The 25706-nt window shown below is 39.2% G+C and overlaps 1 protein-coding gene across 1 annotated transcript in view; it reads right to left on the bottom strand.

Moving 5' to 3' along the window:
- Positions 1-25706, bottom strand: part of tns1b (tensin 1b) — a 201610-nt gene that overhangs the window by 47841 nt on the left and 128063 nt on the right. The window contains exons 5-9 of the mRNA XM_037686852.1: positions 18950-18991; positions 7626-7675; positions 2965-3136; positions 1327-1377; positions 1124-1246 (exon numbers count right to left, since the gene is read on the bottom strand). Of these exons, the coding sequence (XP_037542780.1) occupies positions 1124-1246; positions 1327-1377; positions 2965-3136; positions 7626-7675; positions 18950-18991 (438 nt within the window). The remainder of the gene's footprint in view (positions 1-1123; positions 1247-1326; positions 1378-2964; positions 3137-7625; positions 7676-18949; positions 18992-25706) is intronic.

Raw genomic sequence — 25706 nt, 5'->3', positions numbered from 1 at the left:
TCCAAAGATTTGAAGGATGTAAAAATGAGCTCAATTCATTTTCTATGCAAAAAAAAAAAAAAAAAGGCAAAAAGGCTAAATATTTCAAAAAGCTAAAGGTGCACCAATACCAAAAATTATAGCAGGGTTGTCCTGGAAGAGCTGAACGTTTTGATATGCATGATATAGGATTTGTTGAAACAGCACAAAAAACTGTGGAATGAGAAAGATGCTGAAAAACATACCGAATATTTTAAAGAACCTGGAATAATATTAAATATAAACAGGATCACTAGTGTGAATACTTAATAAGCATTCACAAAATGAGGCAAATCTGTACATAAACACAGAATAATTGTATGAAACGCACCGATTTCAGATCATGACTGCTCAGAAACGACAACAGACTAATTAAGCTCAACTTTAAGCCTGATCAGGACCAAGCTGGTTTCAGAGGATTATTCTTCATGGAAACACAGTATTTGCCTCCTCTTTTTGTCCAACCAAATCAAAGATTAATACAGGATAGCATGAAAACACAGGCTTACCCTTTGATCCTACTTTTGTGCAACGGGCCACTGGTTAAATTAAGGCAAATAAATAAATGTGTAAAACAGAGTTAAAGCTGTTTTTGTGTTTGTTGACAACAAGGCCTCCTTCCTTTGTGAACAGCCAAACTTCCAAGCTCTCATCATTCTGTGGGTTTGACGTGCAAGTATTCAGTGTTAAATTTTGAGGCATCAGCACGGCAGTTGTATTTAGATGTAGTTTTTATGGGTTGTGTCAGTGTTTAGGAGCCAGATGAGTGTGGCTTGCCACAAAAGTTTAATGTGATGCAACAGCAGGGAATGATTGGTCAACTCAAACTTTATGGCACTTTTGAGGATAAAAGGGTAAATAAACACTTGCTGCCATGATGACTGTAATGCCTTCCTCCCCTAATTTGTGTTTTCTTACCCCCTCAGAACCAAAACAAGAAAATAAAGTGGCACAATGTCATGCACAAACACTCCACCCTGGATCTCCGTTGTTTCTCTCATAGGGGTTCATTATTAGACACAAAACCAGCGAAGAGGAGCCTCACAGCACCATCTACTGTCCAGAAAGTCCAGCTTTTCTCTCACCACAGTGCCTTCAGCCTCACCTTGTTGTGAATCACCACCACGTTGTGGCTGTCAGCACTCAGCCACGTGTCCATGGCTTTGCAAATGCTGCAGATCTTGTCCAGGGCAGGAGCGTGGTGGTCAGGCCAGCCAAAGTCTAACACCTGAGGTATGAGAGAGATCGTAGTTAAGACCAGTAGTCCCATAAAATGGAAGACGAGTAAGGAGAAGAAATAAAATGTACCTTTGGATTGAGCTGGCTGATGTCATATCGCTTCTCACTCAGGTTAAAGAGCTAAAATAAGAGTTAGAAAAAATAAAAATATTTAAATACTTCTCTTCTTAAATTTATTTTCTTGGTTGTTCAAAGCTGGTGAGGAAAAATAGACATTATAATGAATTTTACAGACAAGATATAAAACTAGAGAAATTGCATTTAATGCAAAAAATGCAGTGCGAATGCATATTGCATAAGAACTTGCTGAAAAACAGCTGAAATGTAGCTGAAATGGAAGAACAAGCTAATTTAGCAGATGAAAGCAGAAAGGACACATTTGCTGAATTAGGTTTAAAAGAACAGAAGTGAGCACAAAAAATTGGAAATGAGCAAAAAAAGGCAAAAAAAGCAACAAAAAAAAATTAAAATACAGCCAAAGAGTAGCTGAAAAAGCAGAAAGAAGCTTAAACTACCAGAAAGAAGCAAAAAGAGCTGAAATGAGCTAAACAATGTGGAATTACCTGAAAAAGCTAAAAAGAGCATCAAAAGTGCTAAATAGTAGCTGAAAGAGCAGAAAAAGATGAAACGCAGTAAAAAGCTGAAAGTAGCATAACAAGCTGAAATTAGCACAAAGAAGTAATTTAGGCTGAAAGAAGCAGAAATGAGCATAAAATAGTGGAAATTATCTGGAAAAAGATGAAATAAGCAAAACTAGCTAAAAAGGCAGAAATAAGCTTAAACTACCAGAAGGAAGTGGAGAGCACATTTTGCTGAATTAGGCTGGAAGAAGTTGAAATGAGCGCAAAAAATGTGGAGTTAGCTGAAAATGCTAAAATTAGCATAAAATGCCAAATAGTAGCTGAAACAACATAAAAAGCTGAAGCTTGCATAAATAGGCTGAAATTAGCCGAAATAAGTTAGAAACACAACGGTGTTTTAGTTAGCAGAAATAATCTGAAAGGAACATTAAAAAAACTGGAAAAAAAAAATCTGAAAAAACAGCTGCAAGTAGCTGAAAAAAAAAAGTTTAAATTTGCACAAGGAAGCTGAAAGAAGCTGAACCAGAACAAAATGTGAAAGGAGCAGTAAAAGGTTGTGAACAGATCTAAAGATTTGAAGGATGTAAAATGAACTCAAGTCATTTTTATGAGAAAAAGGCGGCAGAAAAGGCTAAATATTTCAAAAAGCTGAAGTTGCACCAATACCAAATGTCATAGCACCCTTCTCCAGAAGGCGCTGAACGTTTTGATTTATGACACAAAAAATATGGAACTAGAAAGATGCAGAAAAATGTACGGAAGAAAAATGGATCACAATACTGTGAATGCTTGATAAGCACTCGCACAACTAAGCAGAGAGAGGATTGGAGTGTGACGTGGCTCTGTGTGCATGTGGTTGTGTATTTATGCGTTACTAAAGTGTGAAGGAGCGACAAGGACGCTTCATCACAGTAACAAACGAAAATATTTGCTTCATCTTCTATTGTGTGTTTTCTTTTTGGTGGTAATACGCGAGGCCCTGCCTTACTTGTCTCTCCCAATCGCACATCACTGGTTTGGACTTTTTCCTGGATCTGAAAAAACTAGATTGTGATCATCCCAAACCCTGTTTGTTTAGCTTGCCTGCACCCAAACTAATGAAGTCAACGTTATTTTGACACAGTACCAGGTAGTTGTGGCCATGTTTGGAGCGCAGCATGGAGGCGACCTCCCTCAGATTGGCGGCGTAGCTCTGCTCCTCCACGCTGCTGGGGAAGGAGACGGAGATGATCCTCTCTGTGATGTAGAGCAAATCCAGCTCGTAGCTCTCCTCCAGGGCCTGAAGAAGACTCGTGCTCCTGGAGAGAAGTCATTAGGGTTTCTAGATCAAATTTTACTATTAATTAATGACTTAATTTCACTTAAAATCACAATTATGAAACAAAATTTCCCAGTTCTAAATTGTTATGGCTGAAGATGGCTGCCACAGCTACCTCAGCGAACACAAAATTGACTATAACTCAGTCATTCTTTGAGATATTGAGCTGAAATTTAGTATGTTCATAGCTACGAGCGAGTTGTTACCATATGTTCCTAATGAAAATCAAATATCCAAGATGTCAACCTTAGCTAAAAGGGAAAAATATGACAACTTGATCATTTTTAGAGCTATTCAGCTGAAATTTGGTGTGTTGGTAGCTGAGAGCAATGCCCATTAAATACTGAAGTCAAATCTAAAAATTCAAAATGGCCACAGTTACATTTAAATGGCTTTAACTCAGCTACTTGTAGATTTATCAAGCTGAAATTTGGTGAGTTTATAGCTGAGAACAATCCCCATCACATACTGAATCCAAATCAAAAATACAAGATGGCCGCCTTAGCTAAAAGGGAAAAAATACAATAACTCAGCCATTTTTAGAGCTTTTCAGATGAAATTTGTTATAGTGGTAGCTGAGAGCGAACCCCAACACAAAGTACTGTCAAATCAAAATATTTAATTGGCAGCAATGTGTCAGTGCCCATCAAAGTTTCTCCAGGAACTTTCTAGTTTTAATTACTGTCTTCCTGGTTGTACAGTAAACAGCTCTTAAACAACATCAGTTCTTTGAAATAACAGTTTATTTCTGACTGGACTGATAAACTAGAGAGGCCAAGTCCAAAGTGAGGTCCTGCCATCTTAAAACAACTCACATCTCCAAACTTTTATTGCAATTCATATGAACGCCATTTATTAAACTTAGTTTTTATACTTATTGTTTTAAGAATATTGAGTAGCAGCAGCGGAGGACAGATGCAACAATTCTGGTGCAGCATTTGAACATATTTCTGCAGGAATAAACGTAAAACAAAACTGATGCATTTTGTAAAAATTTCTAAAACAGCATTTAAAAAGACAATTTTTTTAAATCCAAGTTGGCAGCGATCCACTTTGGTCTGTTCAGGCTATCTGTTAGCTCGTCAACTCGGTCAGAATGAAACCTACTCAAAGAGAGACGATAAGAAATAAAGACAATAATAAGATAATGACTGTTAACCGTGCCAAATAACCCCACTTAAAAGTTTCAGGATAAAATAGGAAAGAATAATCAGCAACAAATTTAGTCACCGTATTAAATTATTCCTGACAGATCAACTGTAGTCAGGCTTTGGGCTTTTTAATTCACAAAAATAAATGACTTCCAAAGATTTTGTTTTTAAATTAACAAGTAATAAGTAATAATAAGCAGTTTCTGATTTGTGTGGTAAATTATAGACATGTATAAAAAAAAGGTCATAAAGAGGTGAAGTCAGTTTGAACACAGCTGGGGGAGGGAACACAAGGTTCTAACTGCAGCATTTTTCCCACATTCGTCAGCGTTGAGTGGACCCTGAGGGAACCGCTCATACGTCTGGCAGAGACCATCACTCTTACTTTATTCCTACACACAGAGCAGAATACAATAATTTGATTTCAAACTAAGTTTTTTAGATAACTTATTGCATATCTTTATATTTTACCATGGCTGCAGCTTTTTAAAATTTTTATTCATATTTTCTCTTCTTTGACCGTTTTCCCTTATGGTTTCTATACATTTTTCACCTTCATGTGCAGTCAGAGCGAAAACAGAACTGTGGTTTGGGCTCATTCCAGAACCACCAGCATGCGCTGGTCAGCCCATCACCAAACAACTTCTTATGGGCTGAAGAGATGAAGCGATTGTTGTTTTTTTAGCCAATCACATCTGACAAGTGAGGAATTATCTCTACACGCTCAGTTTCAGAGCAGCAGTGATCTCATTTGGCCAAAAATGCAAACGTAAAACAAGGACAGTTTTATCAAGAAACCGAAGAGCCAGACAGTTCTCACTAATAAAAGTCAACAAGTAGAATTTATTTTTCTACTTAAAGCCATCTTTTGATCAGAACTTCCATATTTTCTGACAGATATATGCACAAATCCAAAGAAGCCAAACAGTTTCCCAGAGAATACTCGTTTTCTAGAATATGTGACATGTGACAATAACAGGCCTACAACGGAGTAAATACATTTTCCGACAAGTGGAGACAAAAGAGTAGTTGGGAAGTGTAAGACTTACATTCTCAGGTACCTCAAACATTACCTTTAGCTCAAAACAGTGTTCATATAATTTTTTACAAATGGTCATCTAGAGACAATTGGGGACTCCCTAGTAAGACAAGGGTTTCTTAACTTTATATCTTTCTCTTCCGTCAACTTTAATGCAGCCCGAACAAATCTTATATTAAAATGACCAGCTTGGCACTGTGATGTGTTCTATTACTTTTTCGGGTTACTATGGCGACATACATTGTTTGGCCAAAAAAAAAAAGTCGCCACCTGGATTTAACTAAGCAAATAGGTACGAGCCTCCTATTGGATAATTACTGCATGGGCAATTATCTTTCAGCTGCAACAAGTTATTTAACCCCATCTGGTGCAATGAGTTGCTTCTCATTTCTTAAAAAAAAACATGTGGAAAGACGCATTGTGTGGTCGTGGAAAAGATGTCAGTCTGTTTGAGAGGGGTCAAATCATTGGCATGCATCAAGCAGAGAAAACATCTAAGGAGATTGCAGAAACTACTAAAAATGGGTTAAAAACTGGAAGGATAGTGGGGACCCATCGCCTTCGAGGAAGAAATGTGGCTGGAAAAATATGCAGCCTACTGTAGAAGCCTGTGGGGGCAGTGCTATGATCTGGGGTTGCTGCAGTTGGTCAGGTCTACGTTCAGCAACAGTAGGAGCTCAAAGAATGAGGTCAGCTGACTACCTGAATATACTGAATGACCAAGATATTCCATCAATGGATTTTTTCTTCCCTGATGGCACGGGCATGTTCCAAGATGACAATGCCAGGATTCATCGGGCTCGAATTGTGAAAGAGTGGTTCTGGGAGCATTAGACATCATTTTCACTCATGGACTGGCCACCACAAAGTCCAGACCTTAACCCCATTGAGAATCTTTGGGATGTGTTGGAGAAGGCTTTGCGCAGTGGTCAGAATCTGCCATCATCAATGCAAGATCTTGGTGAAAAATTAATGCAACACTGGATGGAAATAGATCTTTTGACATTGCAGAAGCTTACTGAAACAATGCCAGAGCAAATGCATGCTGTAATCAAAGCTAAAGGCGGTCCAATGAAATATTAGTGTGTGACCTTTTTGTTTTGGTGGCAACTTTATTTTTGGCTAGGCAGTGTAATTAGCAAACAAAGATGCCATTTTTCTCATAGAAAAACACTGACAGACCTCTTAACAGCTTCTAACTGACAGCGAGGTCACATGACCTAGAGTGGAGAGGACCCTGTACAAACACTGAACTTTTGGAGCCATTTTGGATCAAGATGGCTGCCAAAGCTACCTCAGAAAACTCAAAATTGACTATAATTCAGTCATTCAAAAATGACTATACCGTATATTTTGGACTATAAGGCGCACGTAAAATCCTTTAATTTTCTCAAAAATCAACAGTGAGCCTTATAATCCAGTGCACCTTATGTATTAATTCTGGTTGTGCTTACTGAGCTTGAACCGATTTTATGTGGTAGAGTTATTGTGAATGAGTTGAATAAAGTTTGACTTATCTGACCCTTTTGTTCTGCTTAATGCATCTTATAATCCAGTGCACCTTATGTATGAAAACAGACCCGTTCATTGATATTGCGCCTTATAGTCTGAAAAATACGGCAACTCATCGATTTTTTTGCCATATTGAGCTAAAACTTGGTGTAACAGAGCGAATCCCAACACTTAGTTCTGTCAAATTAAAAATTTAACTTTCTAGTTTGGAGTTGTCGCTTAACCTAACACCGGAGTACCTGGAGACAAACCACATATGCAAGAGGAATATGCGTAGATTTTACACAACATACTCCATGTTGGTGGATGTTGAATGTGTGACCTTTTTGCTGTGAGGCAACAGCTCCAACACTGTTCCACTGTGATGCTTTCAGCATAAAATATGTTTGAAAAGTGTATGATTTAATGAAAATTTGCTGTTCAGTTGTATCAAACAGTCTGATCGCACTGCAGTTTAGTCTCTGGGGTTCAGAGTGTGGAGGAGAGCGTTAAAGTGACCAATATTCAAGATGCTCAAACTGCCAGGTAACAAGTTTTTACGTCAGCCTCTTTTTCCAGATACATTTCTTCTAATTTCTGATTGGATTGAAAATTTGTTCACAATAAAATGGTTAAAATAAAATACATTTTCTCTGGGAAAATTAAGGAATAATGACTATTGAATGACAGAGAAAAAAAAAAGTAAAATAAGGGGCACATGTAATGTAAAAGAAGGAAATAAAATTAAAGACACAAATAAATAATATTAATAGTAAAATAAAAACTACCTTGATGGTCTGCGCCGTGACTCCATGCTCTTTGAGGATTTTGTTGATCCCTACAATTGACAAAAACAAAACGGTTTTTAATGAAAAACCAGAACAATGTTTTGTTAATATGAGGTCAATGTTGGCAAAAATGAAGAAAGGTGGTCAGAGAAATTCCTCAAAATTTGGAAATGCACTGAACTGCAATGTGGCTCTGCAGCACTAAAACCATCATTGGTAAAATACTTTATTTTTATTCTACTTTATTTGAAGAAAGAATAGAGGAAAATCAGCTATGCATTTCAATCAGCTCAATTCAATAGATGCTTTACAACAACTGAGCTAACTTAAAGTATCCATCCATTCATCATCTCCAGCAGTCACTGTGTGAGAGGCAGAGGACACCCTGGACAGGTTGTAAGTCCATCACAGGGACACGGAGACAAACAAGACAACCATTTACATTCTCACTCATACAGTACCTAGGGACTATTAAGAGTTATTAATGAAAAAAAAAAACTCTTAAAACATCAAAAACGACTTGTGTTGGTGGAGTAGTAGCAGCTGATTTTAAGAAATACAGGCTGATTAGCATAAGAGCGCTATTTTGTTGATTTTCGTGAGAAATACAATGTTTTCTGGAAGAACCACTCAGTGCGATAAACTCACAACAAAGGATGTTTTGATGCATAAACCTCGAGACATTAGGCAACCAAAGATCACATGATTCACTGACAAACTCAAAAATATACTTGGACATTTTAAAGAAAGACCTATTTTTATTTCCTGAAAAGTTACTTTCTTGGAGATAAACCATGTCTTCCAAGCAGCAAAGGTATAAATCTAGAATTAAAAATTCTTACATTAGAATTTATGTCTGCTTATAAATTGTTACAGATCTAAATGAAAAAGAAGCGTGTCCAAACAATGCTTGGGTATCTAACAGTCAAGTCTTCATTAATGGCTCCCCCTTGTAAGGCCTGGACTGCCTTATTTAACTCAGTATCTCTGGAACATGGATTTAAAACTAGTTTTGGCAGTTCTAGACATGTCCCTAAAATAAACCTTAAATCTACATTGGATATCCAAAAAACAAGTTGTTTCCGTTATTTTGCTCATTCGAAATATGAACCTAACCATTGTGTCATGTTGTACACTGTACATAAAGTGCACCTTATGAAGTGGTGATTTTTTTTATCTGATAGGACAGATTTCACATGACACCTTCAAAGCCAAGAGGCCTCTGTAGAACAATTAAGGGCTGAAGGTTCCTGACAGTGTTTGGCTCCAGTAAGCTGTCTCTTCTCAGACCAGTTCGAGGAAGGAGGGGGGGAGTCAGAGTTCATGGACTTGTTCACTCTCCTGGGGTGATTAGGTCACATGAGCACAAGAGAGAGCACATCTATCATCATCCATTAGCTCAGATTGTTTGAGGCCACAGCCACACACAGCTGAACAATCTGTGGATATTATTTTTGTAAAAAAAAAAAAAAAAAAAAAAAAAAATATACACAATGACCAAATTTGCAGCTGTATGAAAATGTATGTCTGGAAAACAATCAGTGCTTGACCAAAATTGATAAATGTGATGAAAGTTATGGATTCTTAAAAACAGATATTTTCTGTTCATTTGATACAGCTATAAAAAAAGAAAAAAGGGATTTAATAAACCTTAATATCAGCTAATATAACAGAGAAACTATGGTTTTAGCAGACTTGTACCAGGTTTCTTTGAACAAATATAAATCTATTTTACAAGATAATACTTAGAACGTAAGAAAATGAGAAATGTTCCCATGCACCTAAATGTGAATATCAGTTCTCTTTTTAAAACAACCAATAAGTCCAACCCCAACATTTAGTGAGTTCCGTCAGAGGTAGGGCCGTCCTGACGGTCTGTGATGTAGGAGGATGGAAAAGGGTTGCAGCCATCTGACCCTTTAAATGGCACACTTAAAACAAGGTGCAAAGCTAGAAATGCCAGTTGCAATATCATCCAAAATATATTCCGTTTGTTGTGAACACATGACGATCAGAAGCAAATGGGTATATACCTCCAAACTTGTGCAACAACATGACATTAAACATAAGCCTATATTCAAGGTTGCAGCAAAAGTCGTAGAACAAACTGCTCACATCATACTTTGAACACTCTGTAATTCTGATTAATTTTTAACAATAGTGACTTGTCACATTTGTCCATCCATTTTCTCCTACTTATTTGGGGTTGGACCATGGAGGCAACAGATACAGGAGGGACAAATGGACACCCCTGTTCATCAACTCTTTACAGCTCTTCCATTCCTGATCCTAAAGTGCTTCCAAGCCAGAGAAGATAGAAAATTATTTCACCAAGTTCAGGTTTTGTGCCAGTGTCTCCTCCTATACATGTTCAGAAACCTCCAAAGGGATTTGTCCAGGAAGCATCTCAATAAGACATGCTAACCACCTCAGCTGACTCCTTTTTGATGTGGAGGAGCAGCATCGGCGGTTTTTGATATTGGCGATATAGGCAGCTGCCCAGGGTGGCATCTCATCATGGGCGGCATAAGCGTCCATCCCAGCCTCCCCCTCCCCATTAAAAAAAAAAAAAAAAAAATCATGTAGCCTGTCTAGCCTACATATCGGTTTCCTATTGCCCACTTGTGGGGAATGGGTGCTCTTCGCCAGGTGCAGGGCACATCGGTGTGGTTTGACACAGCTTGTAAAAGAAGGGGAGGGGGGAAGGGATTCTATCATCTCCTTTGCTGAGCCAGGGATAGATCTAATACAATGGACATGACGCGACCTGTCAATAAATCCAGTAAGCTAGTCAGCAACTGACTGGTCGGCGATCGCAAATTGTCCCTAAGTCAACACCCCTTACCTTAAGGAGCTGCACCCCCTTTTCCTCCGACAACATTGTCGGGACTTTGCATTATGAGCACTTCGTAGTCACAGGGTTTTGTGAAAAGTTATTGAAAAAAAAAAAAGGTTAAACATAGTTAATGGAGAACATGCAATTCAGACACGTTACCCTGAGCACTTAGAGGGTGAAATATAGTTTATTCCATTTCCAAAACATTACTGTTTGTTTTTCCTTCATGCCTTTAAGATGAGCCTTCACCCTGAACTTTTGTGATTTCTTACCTTGGTCTCAGACCATCTTGCTGCTCCTCAGCCGCTCACCCCCTGCCTGCCTGCAATCCTATATGGTAAACTCCACTATCAACTCAACTTCTCCTTCTCGTACCTGGGATCCTCCACCCTGCTCTCAAATGCTACGGAACCACCAAGAAACATTTAAGGAAAGAATATCTGTTCCTAACCTCAGCACCACCTACCAATGGCCATACTTACCTTCCTTTCTACTTTTTTAGATCCCTTCAGTACCGCCTATAAATATTCAAAAACTAATAAATTTGCTTACCTTTTCAATCCCAGGTGAGTCTGTTTAATCTCAGTCCCTCTGTTCTGGGTGTAACCACCTCCATGGTGATAAACTAATACGTTGGAGGTAAAAACCTCACCCCTGACTCAAGGGGAGCATTCCACTTTTACAGATTGATAACCATGGCCTCGAGAAAAGCTGAATCCCAGCTGCGTCACACTCGGCTGTTAACCACACGTGTGCAATGAAGGTCATGGCTTGAAGGCATCAACAGAGACATAGCAGCTGCATTAGAAGACTTTGATGGAGGAGGATCAAATTAAACTGGTCACCTCACCTAAAATAAGGAAACTGGGGCACTATTCAAGAGCCAGGTCTGGGGAGTGCAGCATGACAGTGAGACCCCAATGGTCAAGCTTGATTCTCATGGTTTGGCCAAGCCCCGGGAAGCAACACAAAGCAACCTCCATGTGTAGGTCCATCACATGCAAGGAAACAAGTCAAAGTTGGGTGCTATGTGAGCAAAGTGGAAGACAAGTAGTGTCCCGTGTGCCGATTACACATCATAAACGAGTTAGCACAATTTGCACTAGAAAATGTTCAAACGATCCCGGACAAGCCCCCAATTATTTTATAACCAGACTTATTCTGCAACATAAATTAGTGTTCATGTACACTCTAGCAAAGGAAAGCTTTGTTGAGGTTGATGCCAGAGATAATTGGTAAAATAAGTTTCTATGTTTCAGCAAATTAAACCCTACTATTTTATATCTACCAGTTTATAGGAAAAACAATTTGCAATAAACAACCTTAACAAAAAAGAAGAAATTGTGGAGAAGTGAAGAAGCGGTCCAGAAAGACCACATAACTGTTCCAAAACTGATCAAATCTCTTATTTCAGTTTGATGGTTTTAGATGAACTTTGGGAACTCATAAGAGCTAACTGATATGCTTTAGTTTTCAAACTCCTGGAGCAAAAGCTTGGATTTATATAAACTGTGAACGCAAACTTATTTACAGCACAGCTTTCTCATTTTTAGATGGTCTGAACTTTGTTTCTCTGCTCTGTCCCGCTTCCTGGTATCCCCATGAGGTTGTTAACAAACTGAGGTGACACAACGGAAGTCTCCCCCTTTTCTGTCTGCACTTTGACTTAATCGCTTCAGCATGCTAGATGGAGCTATAAAGTGCAGCAAATCGCTGGAGGACGACGGAGATAAATGAGCACAAAACAACTCCAAATGAGAAACCTGAAACATATAGACAGATAAAGCTGAGTGAGTGGTGGTGTGAATTTTTATTTTTTGAGCATTCGTATCAGGTAAAAGCCCAATTTTTTTCTTAAATAACCACTTTGAGGTGAACCAAACATCCTCAAGATTTGAATGACATGACACAATGCCACAGTGAGGAAACAAAAAGAAACCCAATTCAGAGCTTCAGTGTAGTAAGAGGAGAAAAGTAACTTCTGCTGTGATGTAAAGACAGCCGCTACCTCGTAGCTTTGGCTTTAAATTAGTCCAAATTGGTGTGTAAGGTTTTATGAGCCACATCGTTTTAGTCAAACTGCAACCATCTGGGTAAACAAAAGCAATGCAATGAAACTGGTCAGTAATGAGACATTCACTCTGCTGATCTTTGTTTTTCTGTCTAACCCCCACTCCCCAAAATACTTTTGCTAGCAGCATCTGATAAATGGAAATAATTGTTGTTCATCTGCAAAGAACAATGTGCTACAAGTTGATTCGATCCTTTTTAAACAGTCAGATAAGCTTCCCAGTGCATCACATTTAAAGACGCCCCCTGTGCATCCTAAACTTTGAGTTGGGAAGGAAAGCAGTAGAGGAGGTGGGGCGTTGACTGGGGGGTCCTGCAGGCCATGTTTCAAAAGATGAAAACCATCTGGGGAGGTTGACTTTACAAGCAAGCCATACAAATTAACCATCTGAGAAAGAGCAGGAGAGCGAAGGATGGAGGAAGGGAGGGCGAAAGACGTTGGGGGCTGGTAAAAGTCTGCGAGGGACGACGACAGAAACTTTTATGCAACAAAGAGGATTACTCCAGAGCTGAGATGGGGAAAGAGAAGAAACAGGAGTTGAGTTTAAATACAATCCATCCAGTCAACCGTCCAAGGCTTCCTACCTTCCTGAAAAGGTGGCCGGTACTCCATCGCCATGCCCCCCTAAGAGAGGAGAGTCGCCTCCTCAGAGACCCTCCTCGGTTCATCTCTGGAGAGTTCCTGACTCTCAGCGCTCTGTGCGCTGTTTTGAAGGTTTCCCAGCGAGACCGATCCTTTTTTCTCTGACAGCGAAGGAGTTGGAGGGAAAATAAAAAAACAAGCTCTATTTTGGTCTCAGACCACGCTCCTCCACAGCGCTCCTCTTCTGTCCACCCTGTGTTCTCCTTTCAGTCCTCTCCTCCTCCCTCCCCCCTTTCAACTCTGCCAACCATCAACTTATCTCTCCCCCTGATATTCAACTTTCCCCTCCTTCCCTCCCCTCTCTTCCATGGCTTTTTCACATCTGTATACAGATCCAAATTGCTAACCCATTCCGTCTTTCAGGACAAACGTGGGAACTGATGCATGTTTGTCTACATAAACACATAAATCGTCTTCGAGGAGCCATTTGATGCCAAACATTACTGACGTTTGATCATCCAAATGATATGTTTGTCCATATTTCAAACTTTTTGTTAGAAAGTTAAGTAGCTGGTCAGATAACCTTCTGATCAAAGAGCACAAAACATTTTTTTTTTCCATTTACCAAATAAATCCAAAATGGCAGTTTTAAAGTAATACATTTCACCCACTTCCTTGCATGCCAAAGTTTTAAACAAAAATCTTGATCTGTTGGTGCTCAGAGTATGTGTCAGATGACTCTCAGCTACTAATGTATACAATTTTAGCTTAATATTCACACAAATGACTGACTTATAGCCAGTTTTGTGTTGACTGAGGTTAGCTGTGGTGCCATCTTGAAGCAAGTTGCCTCCAAAAGTTAATCAGTTGTAGATGTATACGTTCTGATTACTTCCTGAGAGTTTCATTTATGTCGGTTTAGTGGTTAATGAGATATTTTGCTAACAGACAAACACACGCATAGGCATTTACGTGATAATCTGCTTTTTATTGTGGTGGACAAAAAGGAAACGTAATGAAAGAAGAGAGGCTGAATAAAACTGAAACAGCGAAGCGGAAGAAGCTCATGTAGTCATGAGATGAATGTTGTTGATGCTCTGAGGCGCAATCGAACCGCCGCCTGACATCACCACAGAGTGAATGTGCTTCACTCACACATCAGCTGCACACATAACGCCCAGCCTTTTTTCTAAGAACTTCTTGAAACAAATTAATGAATTTGCCATGTTTATTTCAGATTTCTTACCTCAACGTATTCATACAGAAATGCAACATTTTCTCTAAATATTTTATTTTTTAAAGTAAGAACAAAAAAAATTACTAGAATTTTTTAAAAGACTTTCAGTTACTTATTTATTATGTATTTTTTTAATCCGCCACCTTTTACTGGTTTATATAGAACAATTTTTAACAAAAATCTTCAAAACAGCTTAAGAAAACAACAAACAAAAAAAAAATATTCAGGTCGACTCCGGAACTGTGAAAACTACAGCAAAGTTTGTTTGAGAGTCTGAGCTGTGAAAACTTTCAGGACATTAGAGTGAAACTCCTTTGTCAGTTGTTTAATAAATATTTTTGACACATGAAAGGTTGTTTACACTGATAAACTAATTAGAAAAAATTAATCAACTAATTACACTAATTAAATAATTAGCCAACTTGTGTTGAGAGAAAAAAAAGAGGACTCCATATTTTTTAATCTTCATAAAGTTTAATCAACCTCTCAAATGGATTAAAGAGAGGTTTAAACTTTATTTTTTCAGCTTTAAAGTTGACAAATCACCACATGTACTTATCAAACCTGTTCTGTTTAAAATAAAAGCATGACAGAGACTCTTCCTTTCAGCACGTAGCTGCAGAGGCTTGGGCTGAAATAGGAAGCTGCCTTTACAACATGGCTTGTGTGATGTAACCGTGTGGTCCTAGTGCCTGACACGTTTGACCTGCAGCTACACAAACAATTTAACATGAACATCTTCAGTGACGGTCACCATAGTCATATGACGGGGTTATTATGGGTTCAGGAAACAGTTTTCAACTTGACAAGAAATTCTGTGATATGTTAGTCTTGTGAGATTTCATGTTACGATCCCTTAATGCACAAACAGCATCTGAACGTTAAGTTTTAAAGAAATGGGGGAAAACAATGCATTAAAGATATGAAAAATGCATCATCCTTCAGCTGATAGGCTACATGTCAAGGTTTCAGTTAACTTGCAGGAGCTAAATCTTATTTTCAGTCAGACTTTTGTAATTTGTCCGTCAATTCAGGTAACGAAATTGGCAGACAGCTGGGAGTAAAGAGCTTAAAGACCCAAATATAAAATTGTCTTGTTTATTTGTTGTGCGTGACCACAACTCTGGTTTATCTCTGGAGTTCAGGAGCCTTTTTACTGTATGCTTGAACGATTTGAATGTAAGTGTTAGCAAAAATGCATTTCTTTAAAACAATACAAACACTGAAACTGAGTGACAAATCAGCTAAAGTCCAAAGAAACCTGAAGGAAAAATATAATGTGTACACATGCAGCTAGCATAACGAAACTTTCATGAAGCATGTCGTGCATTTAAAGTATTTTTTTTCTTCTGTATTGGAAGAAAAAAGCAGTCGCACAAACTAACAAAGACATGCCGGTCCAGATTTAGCTCTTGTGGGGAAAGTGGGCATTGGGCTTTGGATAGTAATTCTAAATGGGTCACTCCATCCTTCCCTTCTCAGACAAAATCAACTCACAGGAAGTTGTCAGAGACAAATACTGTCCCGTGAGTCCAAAGTAAACACACACGTTTGTGTTGCCATATGTTGCACACAGAGAGGAGAGTCATTACTGTGAGGTTTTAGTTTGATTCAACAGATTTAGTTTAAGTATGTTATTACTCAAAGCTACCTGTGGAGCCTGGCCTCAACCCAACATGTCTACCAACACTGCAGCCACTTACACAGACACAAGAATGTTTCTGTTCTTGTAGCTGTGGGTTTCAGTCTGTTGTTACAGAGCATTTACAGTTTCAATTGTTTCCTTCTTTTTAACGTTTAGTCCAAGTGGTGGGGTTTGTGTGTTCTAGGTGTTGCTCGAATACATTTTATTTTTTAAAGTCGACTTCAACATGATAAAAGTCGAGTCAACTAGTCGCTGTGACATCATAGGAACTCAAGATGCTATATCATAGTCACAAAAAAAGTCAAAAATAAATAAATAAATAAAGCAACAAAACATCTGGAGTGTACATTTATGCTCCTACCATTTATCATATTGCAAATAAGTCACAGGAAAACCTAAACTATTATTAAGCTTTTTACAAACAGCATATATTCAGATGGTGCTAGTGTTAAAGGGAAAACAGGAAGTCAGACTTCTGCTTCCACTTGAAGCCATTTGCCATATTAAGAAAGGGTTTTGTTTACCTGCAGCATGCACACAAGGACAGTTGCACACAAACATCCAAGAACGCATAGATTGAACCAAATAGCGGTAAGCTTTATTGCAACATATTTCATTACTGGTTGCCCTCACGTCCCCTTTAAGGGGAGGAGTCTAAAGTCGAAGGAAGCCGAGTGTCCATGCGGAGTTTGACTTCCGTTTCCGGAACATGACGAGTCGGGACGAAGTCCAGCGCTGAAATAATTGTAACTTTCATCTGCCTTTATAGAAATTAACGGTTAAAACTTTATTATTTTCTGCCATTATTTGGGTCGGTGCAAGTCCTCTCTCCACCTGGGAATAACGAACCAGTTTGAACGCCGTGGTCGAACGGTGACAAGCTGCAAAAGTGAAAGAAACGTGCTGCATGTAAAAAAACAAGGCTAAAAACAACAGGCCCGCCCCGCTGTTTTTAGTTTTATTTTATTTAATCCATGTGGTGGAATCCACCACGGGTGGTGGGGGTATCCACCTTATTATAATATTATAGTTATTAACGGTCATCGGCAGCGGCTGGGTCGTTGGCAGTCATCCATCTGGGCTTTTTTGTACCCTCTTCAACCGGATGGGCTCGGCCACTGGTAAGCTTTAGGTGGGTCGCTGGCAGTGATCCATCTGGATGTTTTTGTACCTCTTAACTGTCCGGTCAGCGTGTGGTCAAACGGTGACCCAAATTGGATCGTCAGTCACGCACGTCCGCTGACGCAATGAAAAAAACGACACCGATCCGGCCCGCCCATCCAGCACATTATTTTGACTCGGTCCGGCTTGAATTTTGGGTTGGGCCGGGCCGGGTGTGGGCCTGGGTAAGAAGTGACAGCTCTAACCACTGCCCGCCCGGCTGTTTTTGGTTTGACGGTGGTGGATTAAATCAAATAAATAAAATAGCGACTGACTAGTTGGCGTGAAATTTTAAAACTTGCGAGATGTCCTAGAATTGACTAGTCGACTCAACCCCTGGTGCAGGGGTGTCAAACTCACTTACAAAAGGGGGCCAAAATTAAAACCTTTTTCAAACCAAGGGCCAGTTTCAGAATCTACATTAACTCAAGTTAGATACCGAACATCTTTTCTTGGTTGCAGGTTCCTCAACATGAGATTGATTGAGCTCATTTGACGTCCTCTGTTGCACTTTTAACATCATAATCAAAGATTACTGAAAAAAATTAAAGTGATCAAAGCATTTTACATTTAAAACAACATCTTGGGTGCCAGAAAAGATGTCAACGAGGGCCACATTTGGCTCCCGGGCCTAGAGTTTGACACATATGCCCAAGTGTGTTCTGCAACAAATATAAAGTGTGCATGTTAAAGTGGCCATACTTTACCGCACGGTTACAGATTCTTCTTATTGTGCCATTGCTGAGTCAGCATTTCCATGATGCTATGTTTAGCTTTTTGCTAGTGTTTTGCTTCTTTTTGCCTTAAAGCAGTTTCAGCTTTTGAAGCAAAGCCATTCACCACTTAACATTCACGCAGTATTTTAGCAGAAACTGACAATTACTTCAGTTTTATTACAAATAAAAGTTCAGCTTTGACCAGGTATTTTAGTTTTAAACATTTTAGGGCTGGTTCAGATCATTTCAAGTGAGGTTTTGTGGAAAGATTAAGTACAGTTGATATTGTGCCTTTTGTAAATAGAGTTTTGAACAATTGCGTTTTTTATAAAAATAAAAAGAATTGTTGACTGGACAAAGAATGGTTACTTCAAATATGGCCCAGAACAAAGTGAATCACTGCCGTCTTAAAACGATTTGAACGTCAAAACTTTCATTAAATAAAAAAAAAGATTTGCTGTGACATTTTTTAAACCATTCACTTGGGTCCAAGATGTTCCCTTGTCAATCTGATAAGATTTAAACTCTTTCTCCAAACAGAGGTCTTTCAAAGAGCCATCTCCTGCAGGTAAGATATTAACCATTCATAAACTTTCATATAACCTCAATTCAAATGATTTTTTTTTTAGTCCAAACAAACTTTTCCTGTCAATCTTCCATCTGTTCATTTGCATAAAATGAATGGTGCACATGCACAACTTTAATTCCCGCTGTTACGACTGGACAAATCTCTGCGTTCAAATATGGACTTGATAAGCAAAACAAACATACCCAACATGTGTTTAAATTGACAGAACAAGCTCAAAGTGCTTATAAATAGTCAGATTTTAAATAAGAGCTGATAAATCCCACCTTTTCAACATACCTTTATAAATAAAGGCAACAGGTGTTAGGAAATATATTTGTGATAAAATATGTCCTTAGAGCAAGCTTGGTCATCTCAAATGATCCACGATGACTAATTAGCTGTCTGCTGATATTTATAGAAACTAATTTATAGACACTTTAGTAATCCAAAGCTGGGCTAGAGAATAAACAATGAGTGGGATGAACAGAAAAATGCAGCTGAAACTCACCATGGTGTCTACATGTTTGAGAGGGAGGTCACTGCTGGGTGCCTGTTCAGAAACAACACAGACGGAGTCATTAGTGTCAATACCTCGAAACCTCGCTGGAACATGTTGTGTTACACTATTTTCATCATGTCGTGTTTTTAAGCCACACTCTGAGCTGTTTTGTGCTCTAATGTGGTTCAAGACAGAGCAGGGTTCCACCTTCAAATGTGTGGGATCATCTATAATCCCTTTGTGCAAATATTTACACAAAGAGACAAGTCTGTAGCCGTTAGCCAGGACCAGAGGGTCCAGCCGCAGACCGTTCCTTTCCAATGCCTTATACAGATATGGACAGAGAGAGAGAGAAAGCAAAAAGGGACATGTAGTGAGATAGGAGGAGGGGAGGAGGAATATAAACAATGAGGAGGAGGGTGGACATCAGGGACAGATTGGGGAAAATATATAACCTGGTTAGGGGTTATAAAGGGATAAGATGCATGTAGAAAAGAAGTTTTTGTGGGTTTGGCTAACCTCAGCCTCACTCATGCCTGCAGATTTATGAGTCGTATCCATTTAATAAAAGGCAAAAAGGAAAGTAAACAACATAAAAAAATATATATATTTCCCTCCACACAGGTCAACCAGAGACTAAGTGGAGTTTGAGAGTTTAACATTTAGTGATTTTCAATAGAGACGTACAAACGATGTATAATCAGGGCTTAATTTGAGCCGGATCAGGATCCAAGAACGCTCTTATTTTGACAGGGTGGCTCTACTTGGCTCCGGTAACTCTCAAGCCTACTAATAATAAAGTTATGTAAGGAAGCTTAGTTCTCAAACCTTAGATTCACCAAAATATTAAATATATTTTGAATATGGAATAAATGATGAAAATAATCAAACGGCCAATAAAATCTACTTTTTTTTGCACCTGTCACTCAATCCAGTGGGCTTGTCAGCAACTGACCGATATAAACCACACATAAGGCATTTAAAAGTAAAATATAAATATGAATTGGTTTTGTATTTTGACATTTGTACGCCTCAGTGTTGTGTTGGGTGTTTTGGAATAAGTGTTGGCCTCAGTGAACCTTGGTTTCACACAGTTATTTGCGTTCCGGCATAGTTTAATTTACAAATTAAGCACTGCATATAATTATATATAATATACAATATAATATAATCTAAAAAAGTTAAGTCTGGTCCTCTGGACTGAAGAAGTCTTTTGGATGAAAGAGGAAATGTTTCTACATTTTTATTTTTTTTTTGAATGTCCAGATAAGCAGACTTAACTTTTTTAGTTTGTTCTACCTGGATTATTGAGCATGCATCAGGATAATATAATATAATGTACAGTATATAATTAGAGACATATAATTATCAGCATGTTATCAGCAGATATACGACCCCAGATGTGGCTAATTTCAATACTTCAGCTGAGAGAAGATCAGTTTGATAAAAAGAATGTTTACAGTTCGAGTTAAAAGTGTAAAACGATAAGTATTTATATTTAATTTACATGTTACTTAAACCAGAAAAAGTAAAACAATGTTACATATATAAACTTTTTAAACAACTATTAATTTGCAAACCAAACTTCTGTGTGGTAGTAGCTGACAGTCATCTTCGACACATACTCTGAGCACAGATCGCACAAATCGAGTAAGATCGCACATAACGTTATTTGAAGGGTTTGACCAAAGCAAATACAGGTGCTGGTCATAAAATTAGAATATCATGAAAAAGTTGATTTATTTCAGTAATTCCATTTAAAAAGTGAAACTTGTACATATACTTGTGTATTATTTTTTAATGTTGATGATTATAACTGACAACTAATGAAAACCCCAAACCTCAGTATCTCAAAAATTAGAATATTACTTAAGCCCAATAAAAAAAAAAAATAAATAAAAAAAAAAGATTTTTAGAAATGTTGACCAACTGAAAAATATGAACAGGAAAAGTATGAGCATGTACAGCACTCAATACATGGGGCTCCTTTTGCCTGGATTACTGCAGCAGTGTGACGTGGCATGGAGTCGATCAGTCTGTGGCACTGCTCAGGTGTGATGAGAGCCCAGGTTGCTCTGATAGTGGCCTTTAGCTTTTATGAATTGTTGGGTCTGGTGTATCACATCTTCCTCTTCACAATACCCCATAAATTTTCTATGGGGTTAAGGTCAGGAGAGTTTGCTGGCCAATTAAGAACAGGGATACCATGGTACTTAAACCAAGTACTGGTAGCTTTGGCACTGTGTGCAGGTGCCAAGTCCTATTGGAAAATGAAATCTGCATCTCTATAAAGTTGGTCAGCAGCAGGAAGCATGAAGTGCTCTAAAACTTCCTGGTAGACGGCTGCATTGACCTTAGATCTCACAGTGGACCAACACCAGTAGATGACATGGTACCCCAAACTATCACTGACTGTGGAAACTTGACACTGGACCTCAAGCAACATGGATTCTGTGCCTCTCCTCCTCCAGAATCTGGGACCTTGATTTCCAAAGGAAATGCTAAAATTTACTTTAATCAGAGAACATAACTTTGGACCACTCAGCAGCAGTCCCAGGCGAAACACTTCTGACACCGTCTCTTGTTCAAGAGGGGCTTGACACAAGGAATGCGATAGCTGAAACCCTTGTCTTGCATACGTCTGTGCGTGGTGGTTCTTGAAGCACTGACTCCAGCTGCAGTCCACTCTTTGTGAAACTCCCTCACATTTTGGAATGGGTTTTGTTTCACCATTCTCTCCAAGGTGCAGTTATCCCTATTGCTTGTACAGTTTTTTTCTACCACACCGTTTCCTTCCCTTCGCCTCTATTAATGTGCTTGGACACATAGCTGTTTGAACAGCCAGCTTCTTTAGCAATGACCTTTTGCGTCTTGCCCTCCCTGTGCAAGGTGTCAATGGTCTTCTTTTGGACAACTGTCAAGTCAGCAGTCTTCCATATGATTGTGTATCTTACAGAACTAGACTGAGACCATTTAAAGGCCTTTGCAAGTGTTTTGAATTAATTAGCTGATTAGAGTGTGGCACCAAGTCTCTTCAATATTGAATCTTTTCACAATATTTACATTTTCTGAGATACTGAATTTGGGGTTTTCATTACTTGTCAGTTATAATCATCAACATAACAAAATAAAATAAACATTTGAAATATATCAGTCTGTGTGTAATGAATGAATATACAAATTTAATTTCTTGAATTAAATTACTGAAATAAATAAACTTTTTCATGATATTCTAATTTTATGACAGCACCTGTATAATTTCTTTATTCTCGAATCTGAATCAAAGCTGCCATCTTGATCAGAGCTCCTTAAAATATGTTTCTAACTCACAGAAACAAATTAAACTCTTTGAATCATTTGCACGTTGGTTCTTTGCTTCTTTGTGTTTCTATTTGTTGGCCACAGACTCGGTGGTTTGTGGAGAGCAGAGTAAGTGCAGTCTGATGTCATTCAGCTGCGCTGCCTCAGTTTGTGGGTCTCTTTCTGTTTGTTCGAGCGAAACCTTGGATGTCTGCGGGACTCCTGAAAAAGCCCTGCAATATGTGGCTTCACAGTTGATGTCATAATTCAGGCTGCCATGTTTAATTGTCACCTCAGTTAATTTCAGCAGTTTAACAACACATTTTCTAAGATTCACTCAGTTAAAACAACATCGTATTTGGAAAGTGCTGAATCTTGTGTAGCAGTGATCCCTGGAAAGTCCCACACAGAGTCGTTTCTGTAGAAAGCTCTGCTGAAATATAAACACTAAAATGCAAACGGGTAAATTATAGTCTGGACTGTACAGAGCCGAGAATACAGACTCCAAACGCCCAGACAAACCACCAACTGGGGAGAGTGCAAGAGCTCTGCGAACCATCCAAAGTCTGCTCCAAACTGCAGCTTCACCAAAAACCTACAACACTGACAACTAAATACCTGCTACCCAAAGCTGCATCCAGGAATAAGGGAAGAGGAAACAACTGACTCTAAATACAGTTTGTAGATTTACTCCTGGGCCAAAGTGTACAGCCGCAGGCATTTTCACACAAATGAAGCCTATTGTTGCCCAATTGCAGCCAGATGGTTGGTTGAAGGCTGCATGTGTTGCTGCTGGTGAAAATAAGGGAAGTTGTGCATGAGTAAATTAGTCCAAATATCAAGCATTTCAGTGTCTGTATGCTCTGATCCAAATGTTTCTGAGGGGAAGGTTTTGATCCAGTTACTGATATTTACAAGATAGGCCTCACATTCATGTAGTGTTGATTCAAAAGACTTAAAAATGACAAATATGCAGCATCAAACAACCTAAATTGCTTCAAAGTAAAGTTTAGGTGTAAAGGTCAAGACCAGGGGTCAGTGCTGGGTTCAGGTTTAAAAAGTGGAGAAGACTGCTGCTTGTTAATGTCATCCATCCATCCATCCATCATTTTCCACCAAGTCAAAATTGAGCAAGATTAAATATTCCTCTTCCCAGTGACACACTCCATCTTCTACTGGAGAATTCAAAAGTGTTTGCAGGCCAGAGAGGATATAAAATACCTGCAGCCAGTTGTAGGTCTGCCCCAGGGTCTCTCCCCCCGCCCCCCAAAGGATGTGCCCTGAAAACCTCCAGGGGAAGCATCGACATCTGAACTATCTCATCTGATTCCATTCAGTGATGAAGAGGAGTATCTTTACTCTGACCTCCCCCTGAAGGATGGAGCCTTTCATCTCTAAAGCTGGATCTCATCCTTTCAGTCTAATACAGGACTATTTTCCGACTCGTGGGTGATTTCAGTCCGGCCCACCCAACAGTTTTTTTTGTGTGTGTGGGGGGGGGGGGGGGGGGGGGGGGTGGGTTTTGAGTTTTGTTTATTGCATTTATGATTCAATGAAATAAAACAAACACATTTAAAAGATAACAGATCATTTTAATACTTGGTTTAATTACATAATGACTTTAATTGCTGGATGTCCGGCCCCCGAGCTGCTGGCTTTCAGAAACTGTGGCCCCCTGAGCAGTTTAGTTGAATAGTCCTGGTCTAATACATGAAGCCAACACCAGGCATACAACCACAGAACAGTCAGCTGGTTCTTTAAACACAAACCCTATTAGACATAATCATAACGAATGGATGAGCAAAGAAGAAATAAAGTGACTAATCTACAGCCAACAGCTGTACAGCAACAACAGTCAAAACACAAACTTACCGGTACACGTTTTATTTTTATCTACAAAAAGCAAAGTAAAACTAGTCAACTCTGCTGAGGACGGTCTGATTTTCGGGGTATATCTCCTGCTTGGAACAATGCCATCCTCTTAAGCCAAGTCAGCTGAGCATCATGTTGGATTTGTTCTCATCTTGGAAGAACAACAGTCTGCTGATATACCATCACTGGGGTTAAAAAGCAAGTTATTTTTCTTTCCTTCCAGTGTTCTTTTGAAGGAAACCAAACTTAGCATTTCCAGTTTTATCTCTTAGAAAGTTTCTGGGACACAACAGGGCGGTTTTTGCAGTCGCTTTAAGCACACAATTATTCCGCAGCAGGTCTAGATTAAGGAGCTTTTAGCTTCCTGTTTGTTTGCAAACAGGCCATGAGAACCCAGCAACACGGACACGTGTTCTCCTCCTGCAAGGACAGTGCGTCATCCCCACAAACTACTGCCCTATGAGCCCGATTTCACATGAGCACAGAGGCTCCTTTGACTAAACTTCACCAAATGATACTCCACTCTTTTACAAACAGCAGAAGTAGCTTGGGAGCAGGGAGTTTCCTTACTAAACCTATACAGAGCGCTGAAGCCTGTTGGGGAAATGACCCTGAGCTAAATATACAGCTGCGAACCTTTAGAGCTTGAGACACAGCCCATTAAGTCCAGCCTAGCCCAGTCAGTTGAGTGTGGACAGAGGAGAGGTTAAAATTACCCCTCTGGGCGTGGGACAACCAGGAAGATGTGTGGAGCTTTGTGTTTACATTCAGTCAGAGAGAAGAGCAAAACCCAGCAAACTGAAGGAGAACATTCACTTCTTTTGTGTTAAATTTGGAAAAAGATTATCTTGTAAACATTTGTTCAGAGCAAGTCCCACACTCCCTTTAGAAACAGTGAGACATGGACCCCTACAACAACTCAAAAAAAAACAAAACCAAGAGTGTGTCGTGTTTATCCAGCCTCCAAACTCCCTACTCTGATGGCATCAGGGAGTTAGACCAGGCAAATGCTGCATTCCAAATATCTGGAATAACAACAGACCCAAATTTATAGTGTCCCAGTTGCAAGTCAAAACAACCAGTACGGTTTGGCAATGGTTGCAAAAGGTAAATGGACTGTACTTCTGTCTTATCAAGACACTCAAAGCACTTTAGAACACAATCTGTGTCCTCATTTACCCATTCGCACAGCACTCTGCTAGGTCTCTACAAAGCTAATTGAACAAATCATTCTAAAGAGACTAATCAATGCTTTAGATCACATTCATACATCGATGGGACACACATAGGAGGCAATGAGGGGTTCGATGTCTGGCCCAGGGATACTTGGGCATGTGACTGCTGGTGGAATCAAACCCCCAACTCTTTCACTGGAGGCTCTAACCACTCAGCCACAGCTGCCACCTACCCCCATTAATGGTGACGTGTTTAGTGATCAATTAATTAATTAATCAATTAATTTGGGGGAGTGGTGGCGCAAAGGTTAGAAGATGGGCTTGTGATCGGAAAGTCGCAGGTTCAACTCCCAGTACAGTCAACATCAAAATGTGGGTGGAAAAGGTGGAACTCCACCCTCACTTGCCCCACTCTGGGC

The sequence above is a fragment of the Nematolebias whitei genome, chromosome 13 (genome assembly GCF_014905685.2).
Source record: "Nematolebias whitei isolate Nwh7 chromosome 13, NemWhi1, whole genome shotgun sequence".
Classification (NCBI taxonomy): domain Eukaryota; kingdom Metazoa; phylum Chordata; class Actinopteri; order Cyprinodontiformes; family Rivulidae; genus Nematolebias; species Nematolebias whitei.
This window is presented reverse-complemented; position numbering and strand designations above follow the sequence as displayed.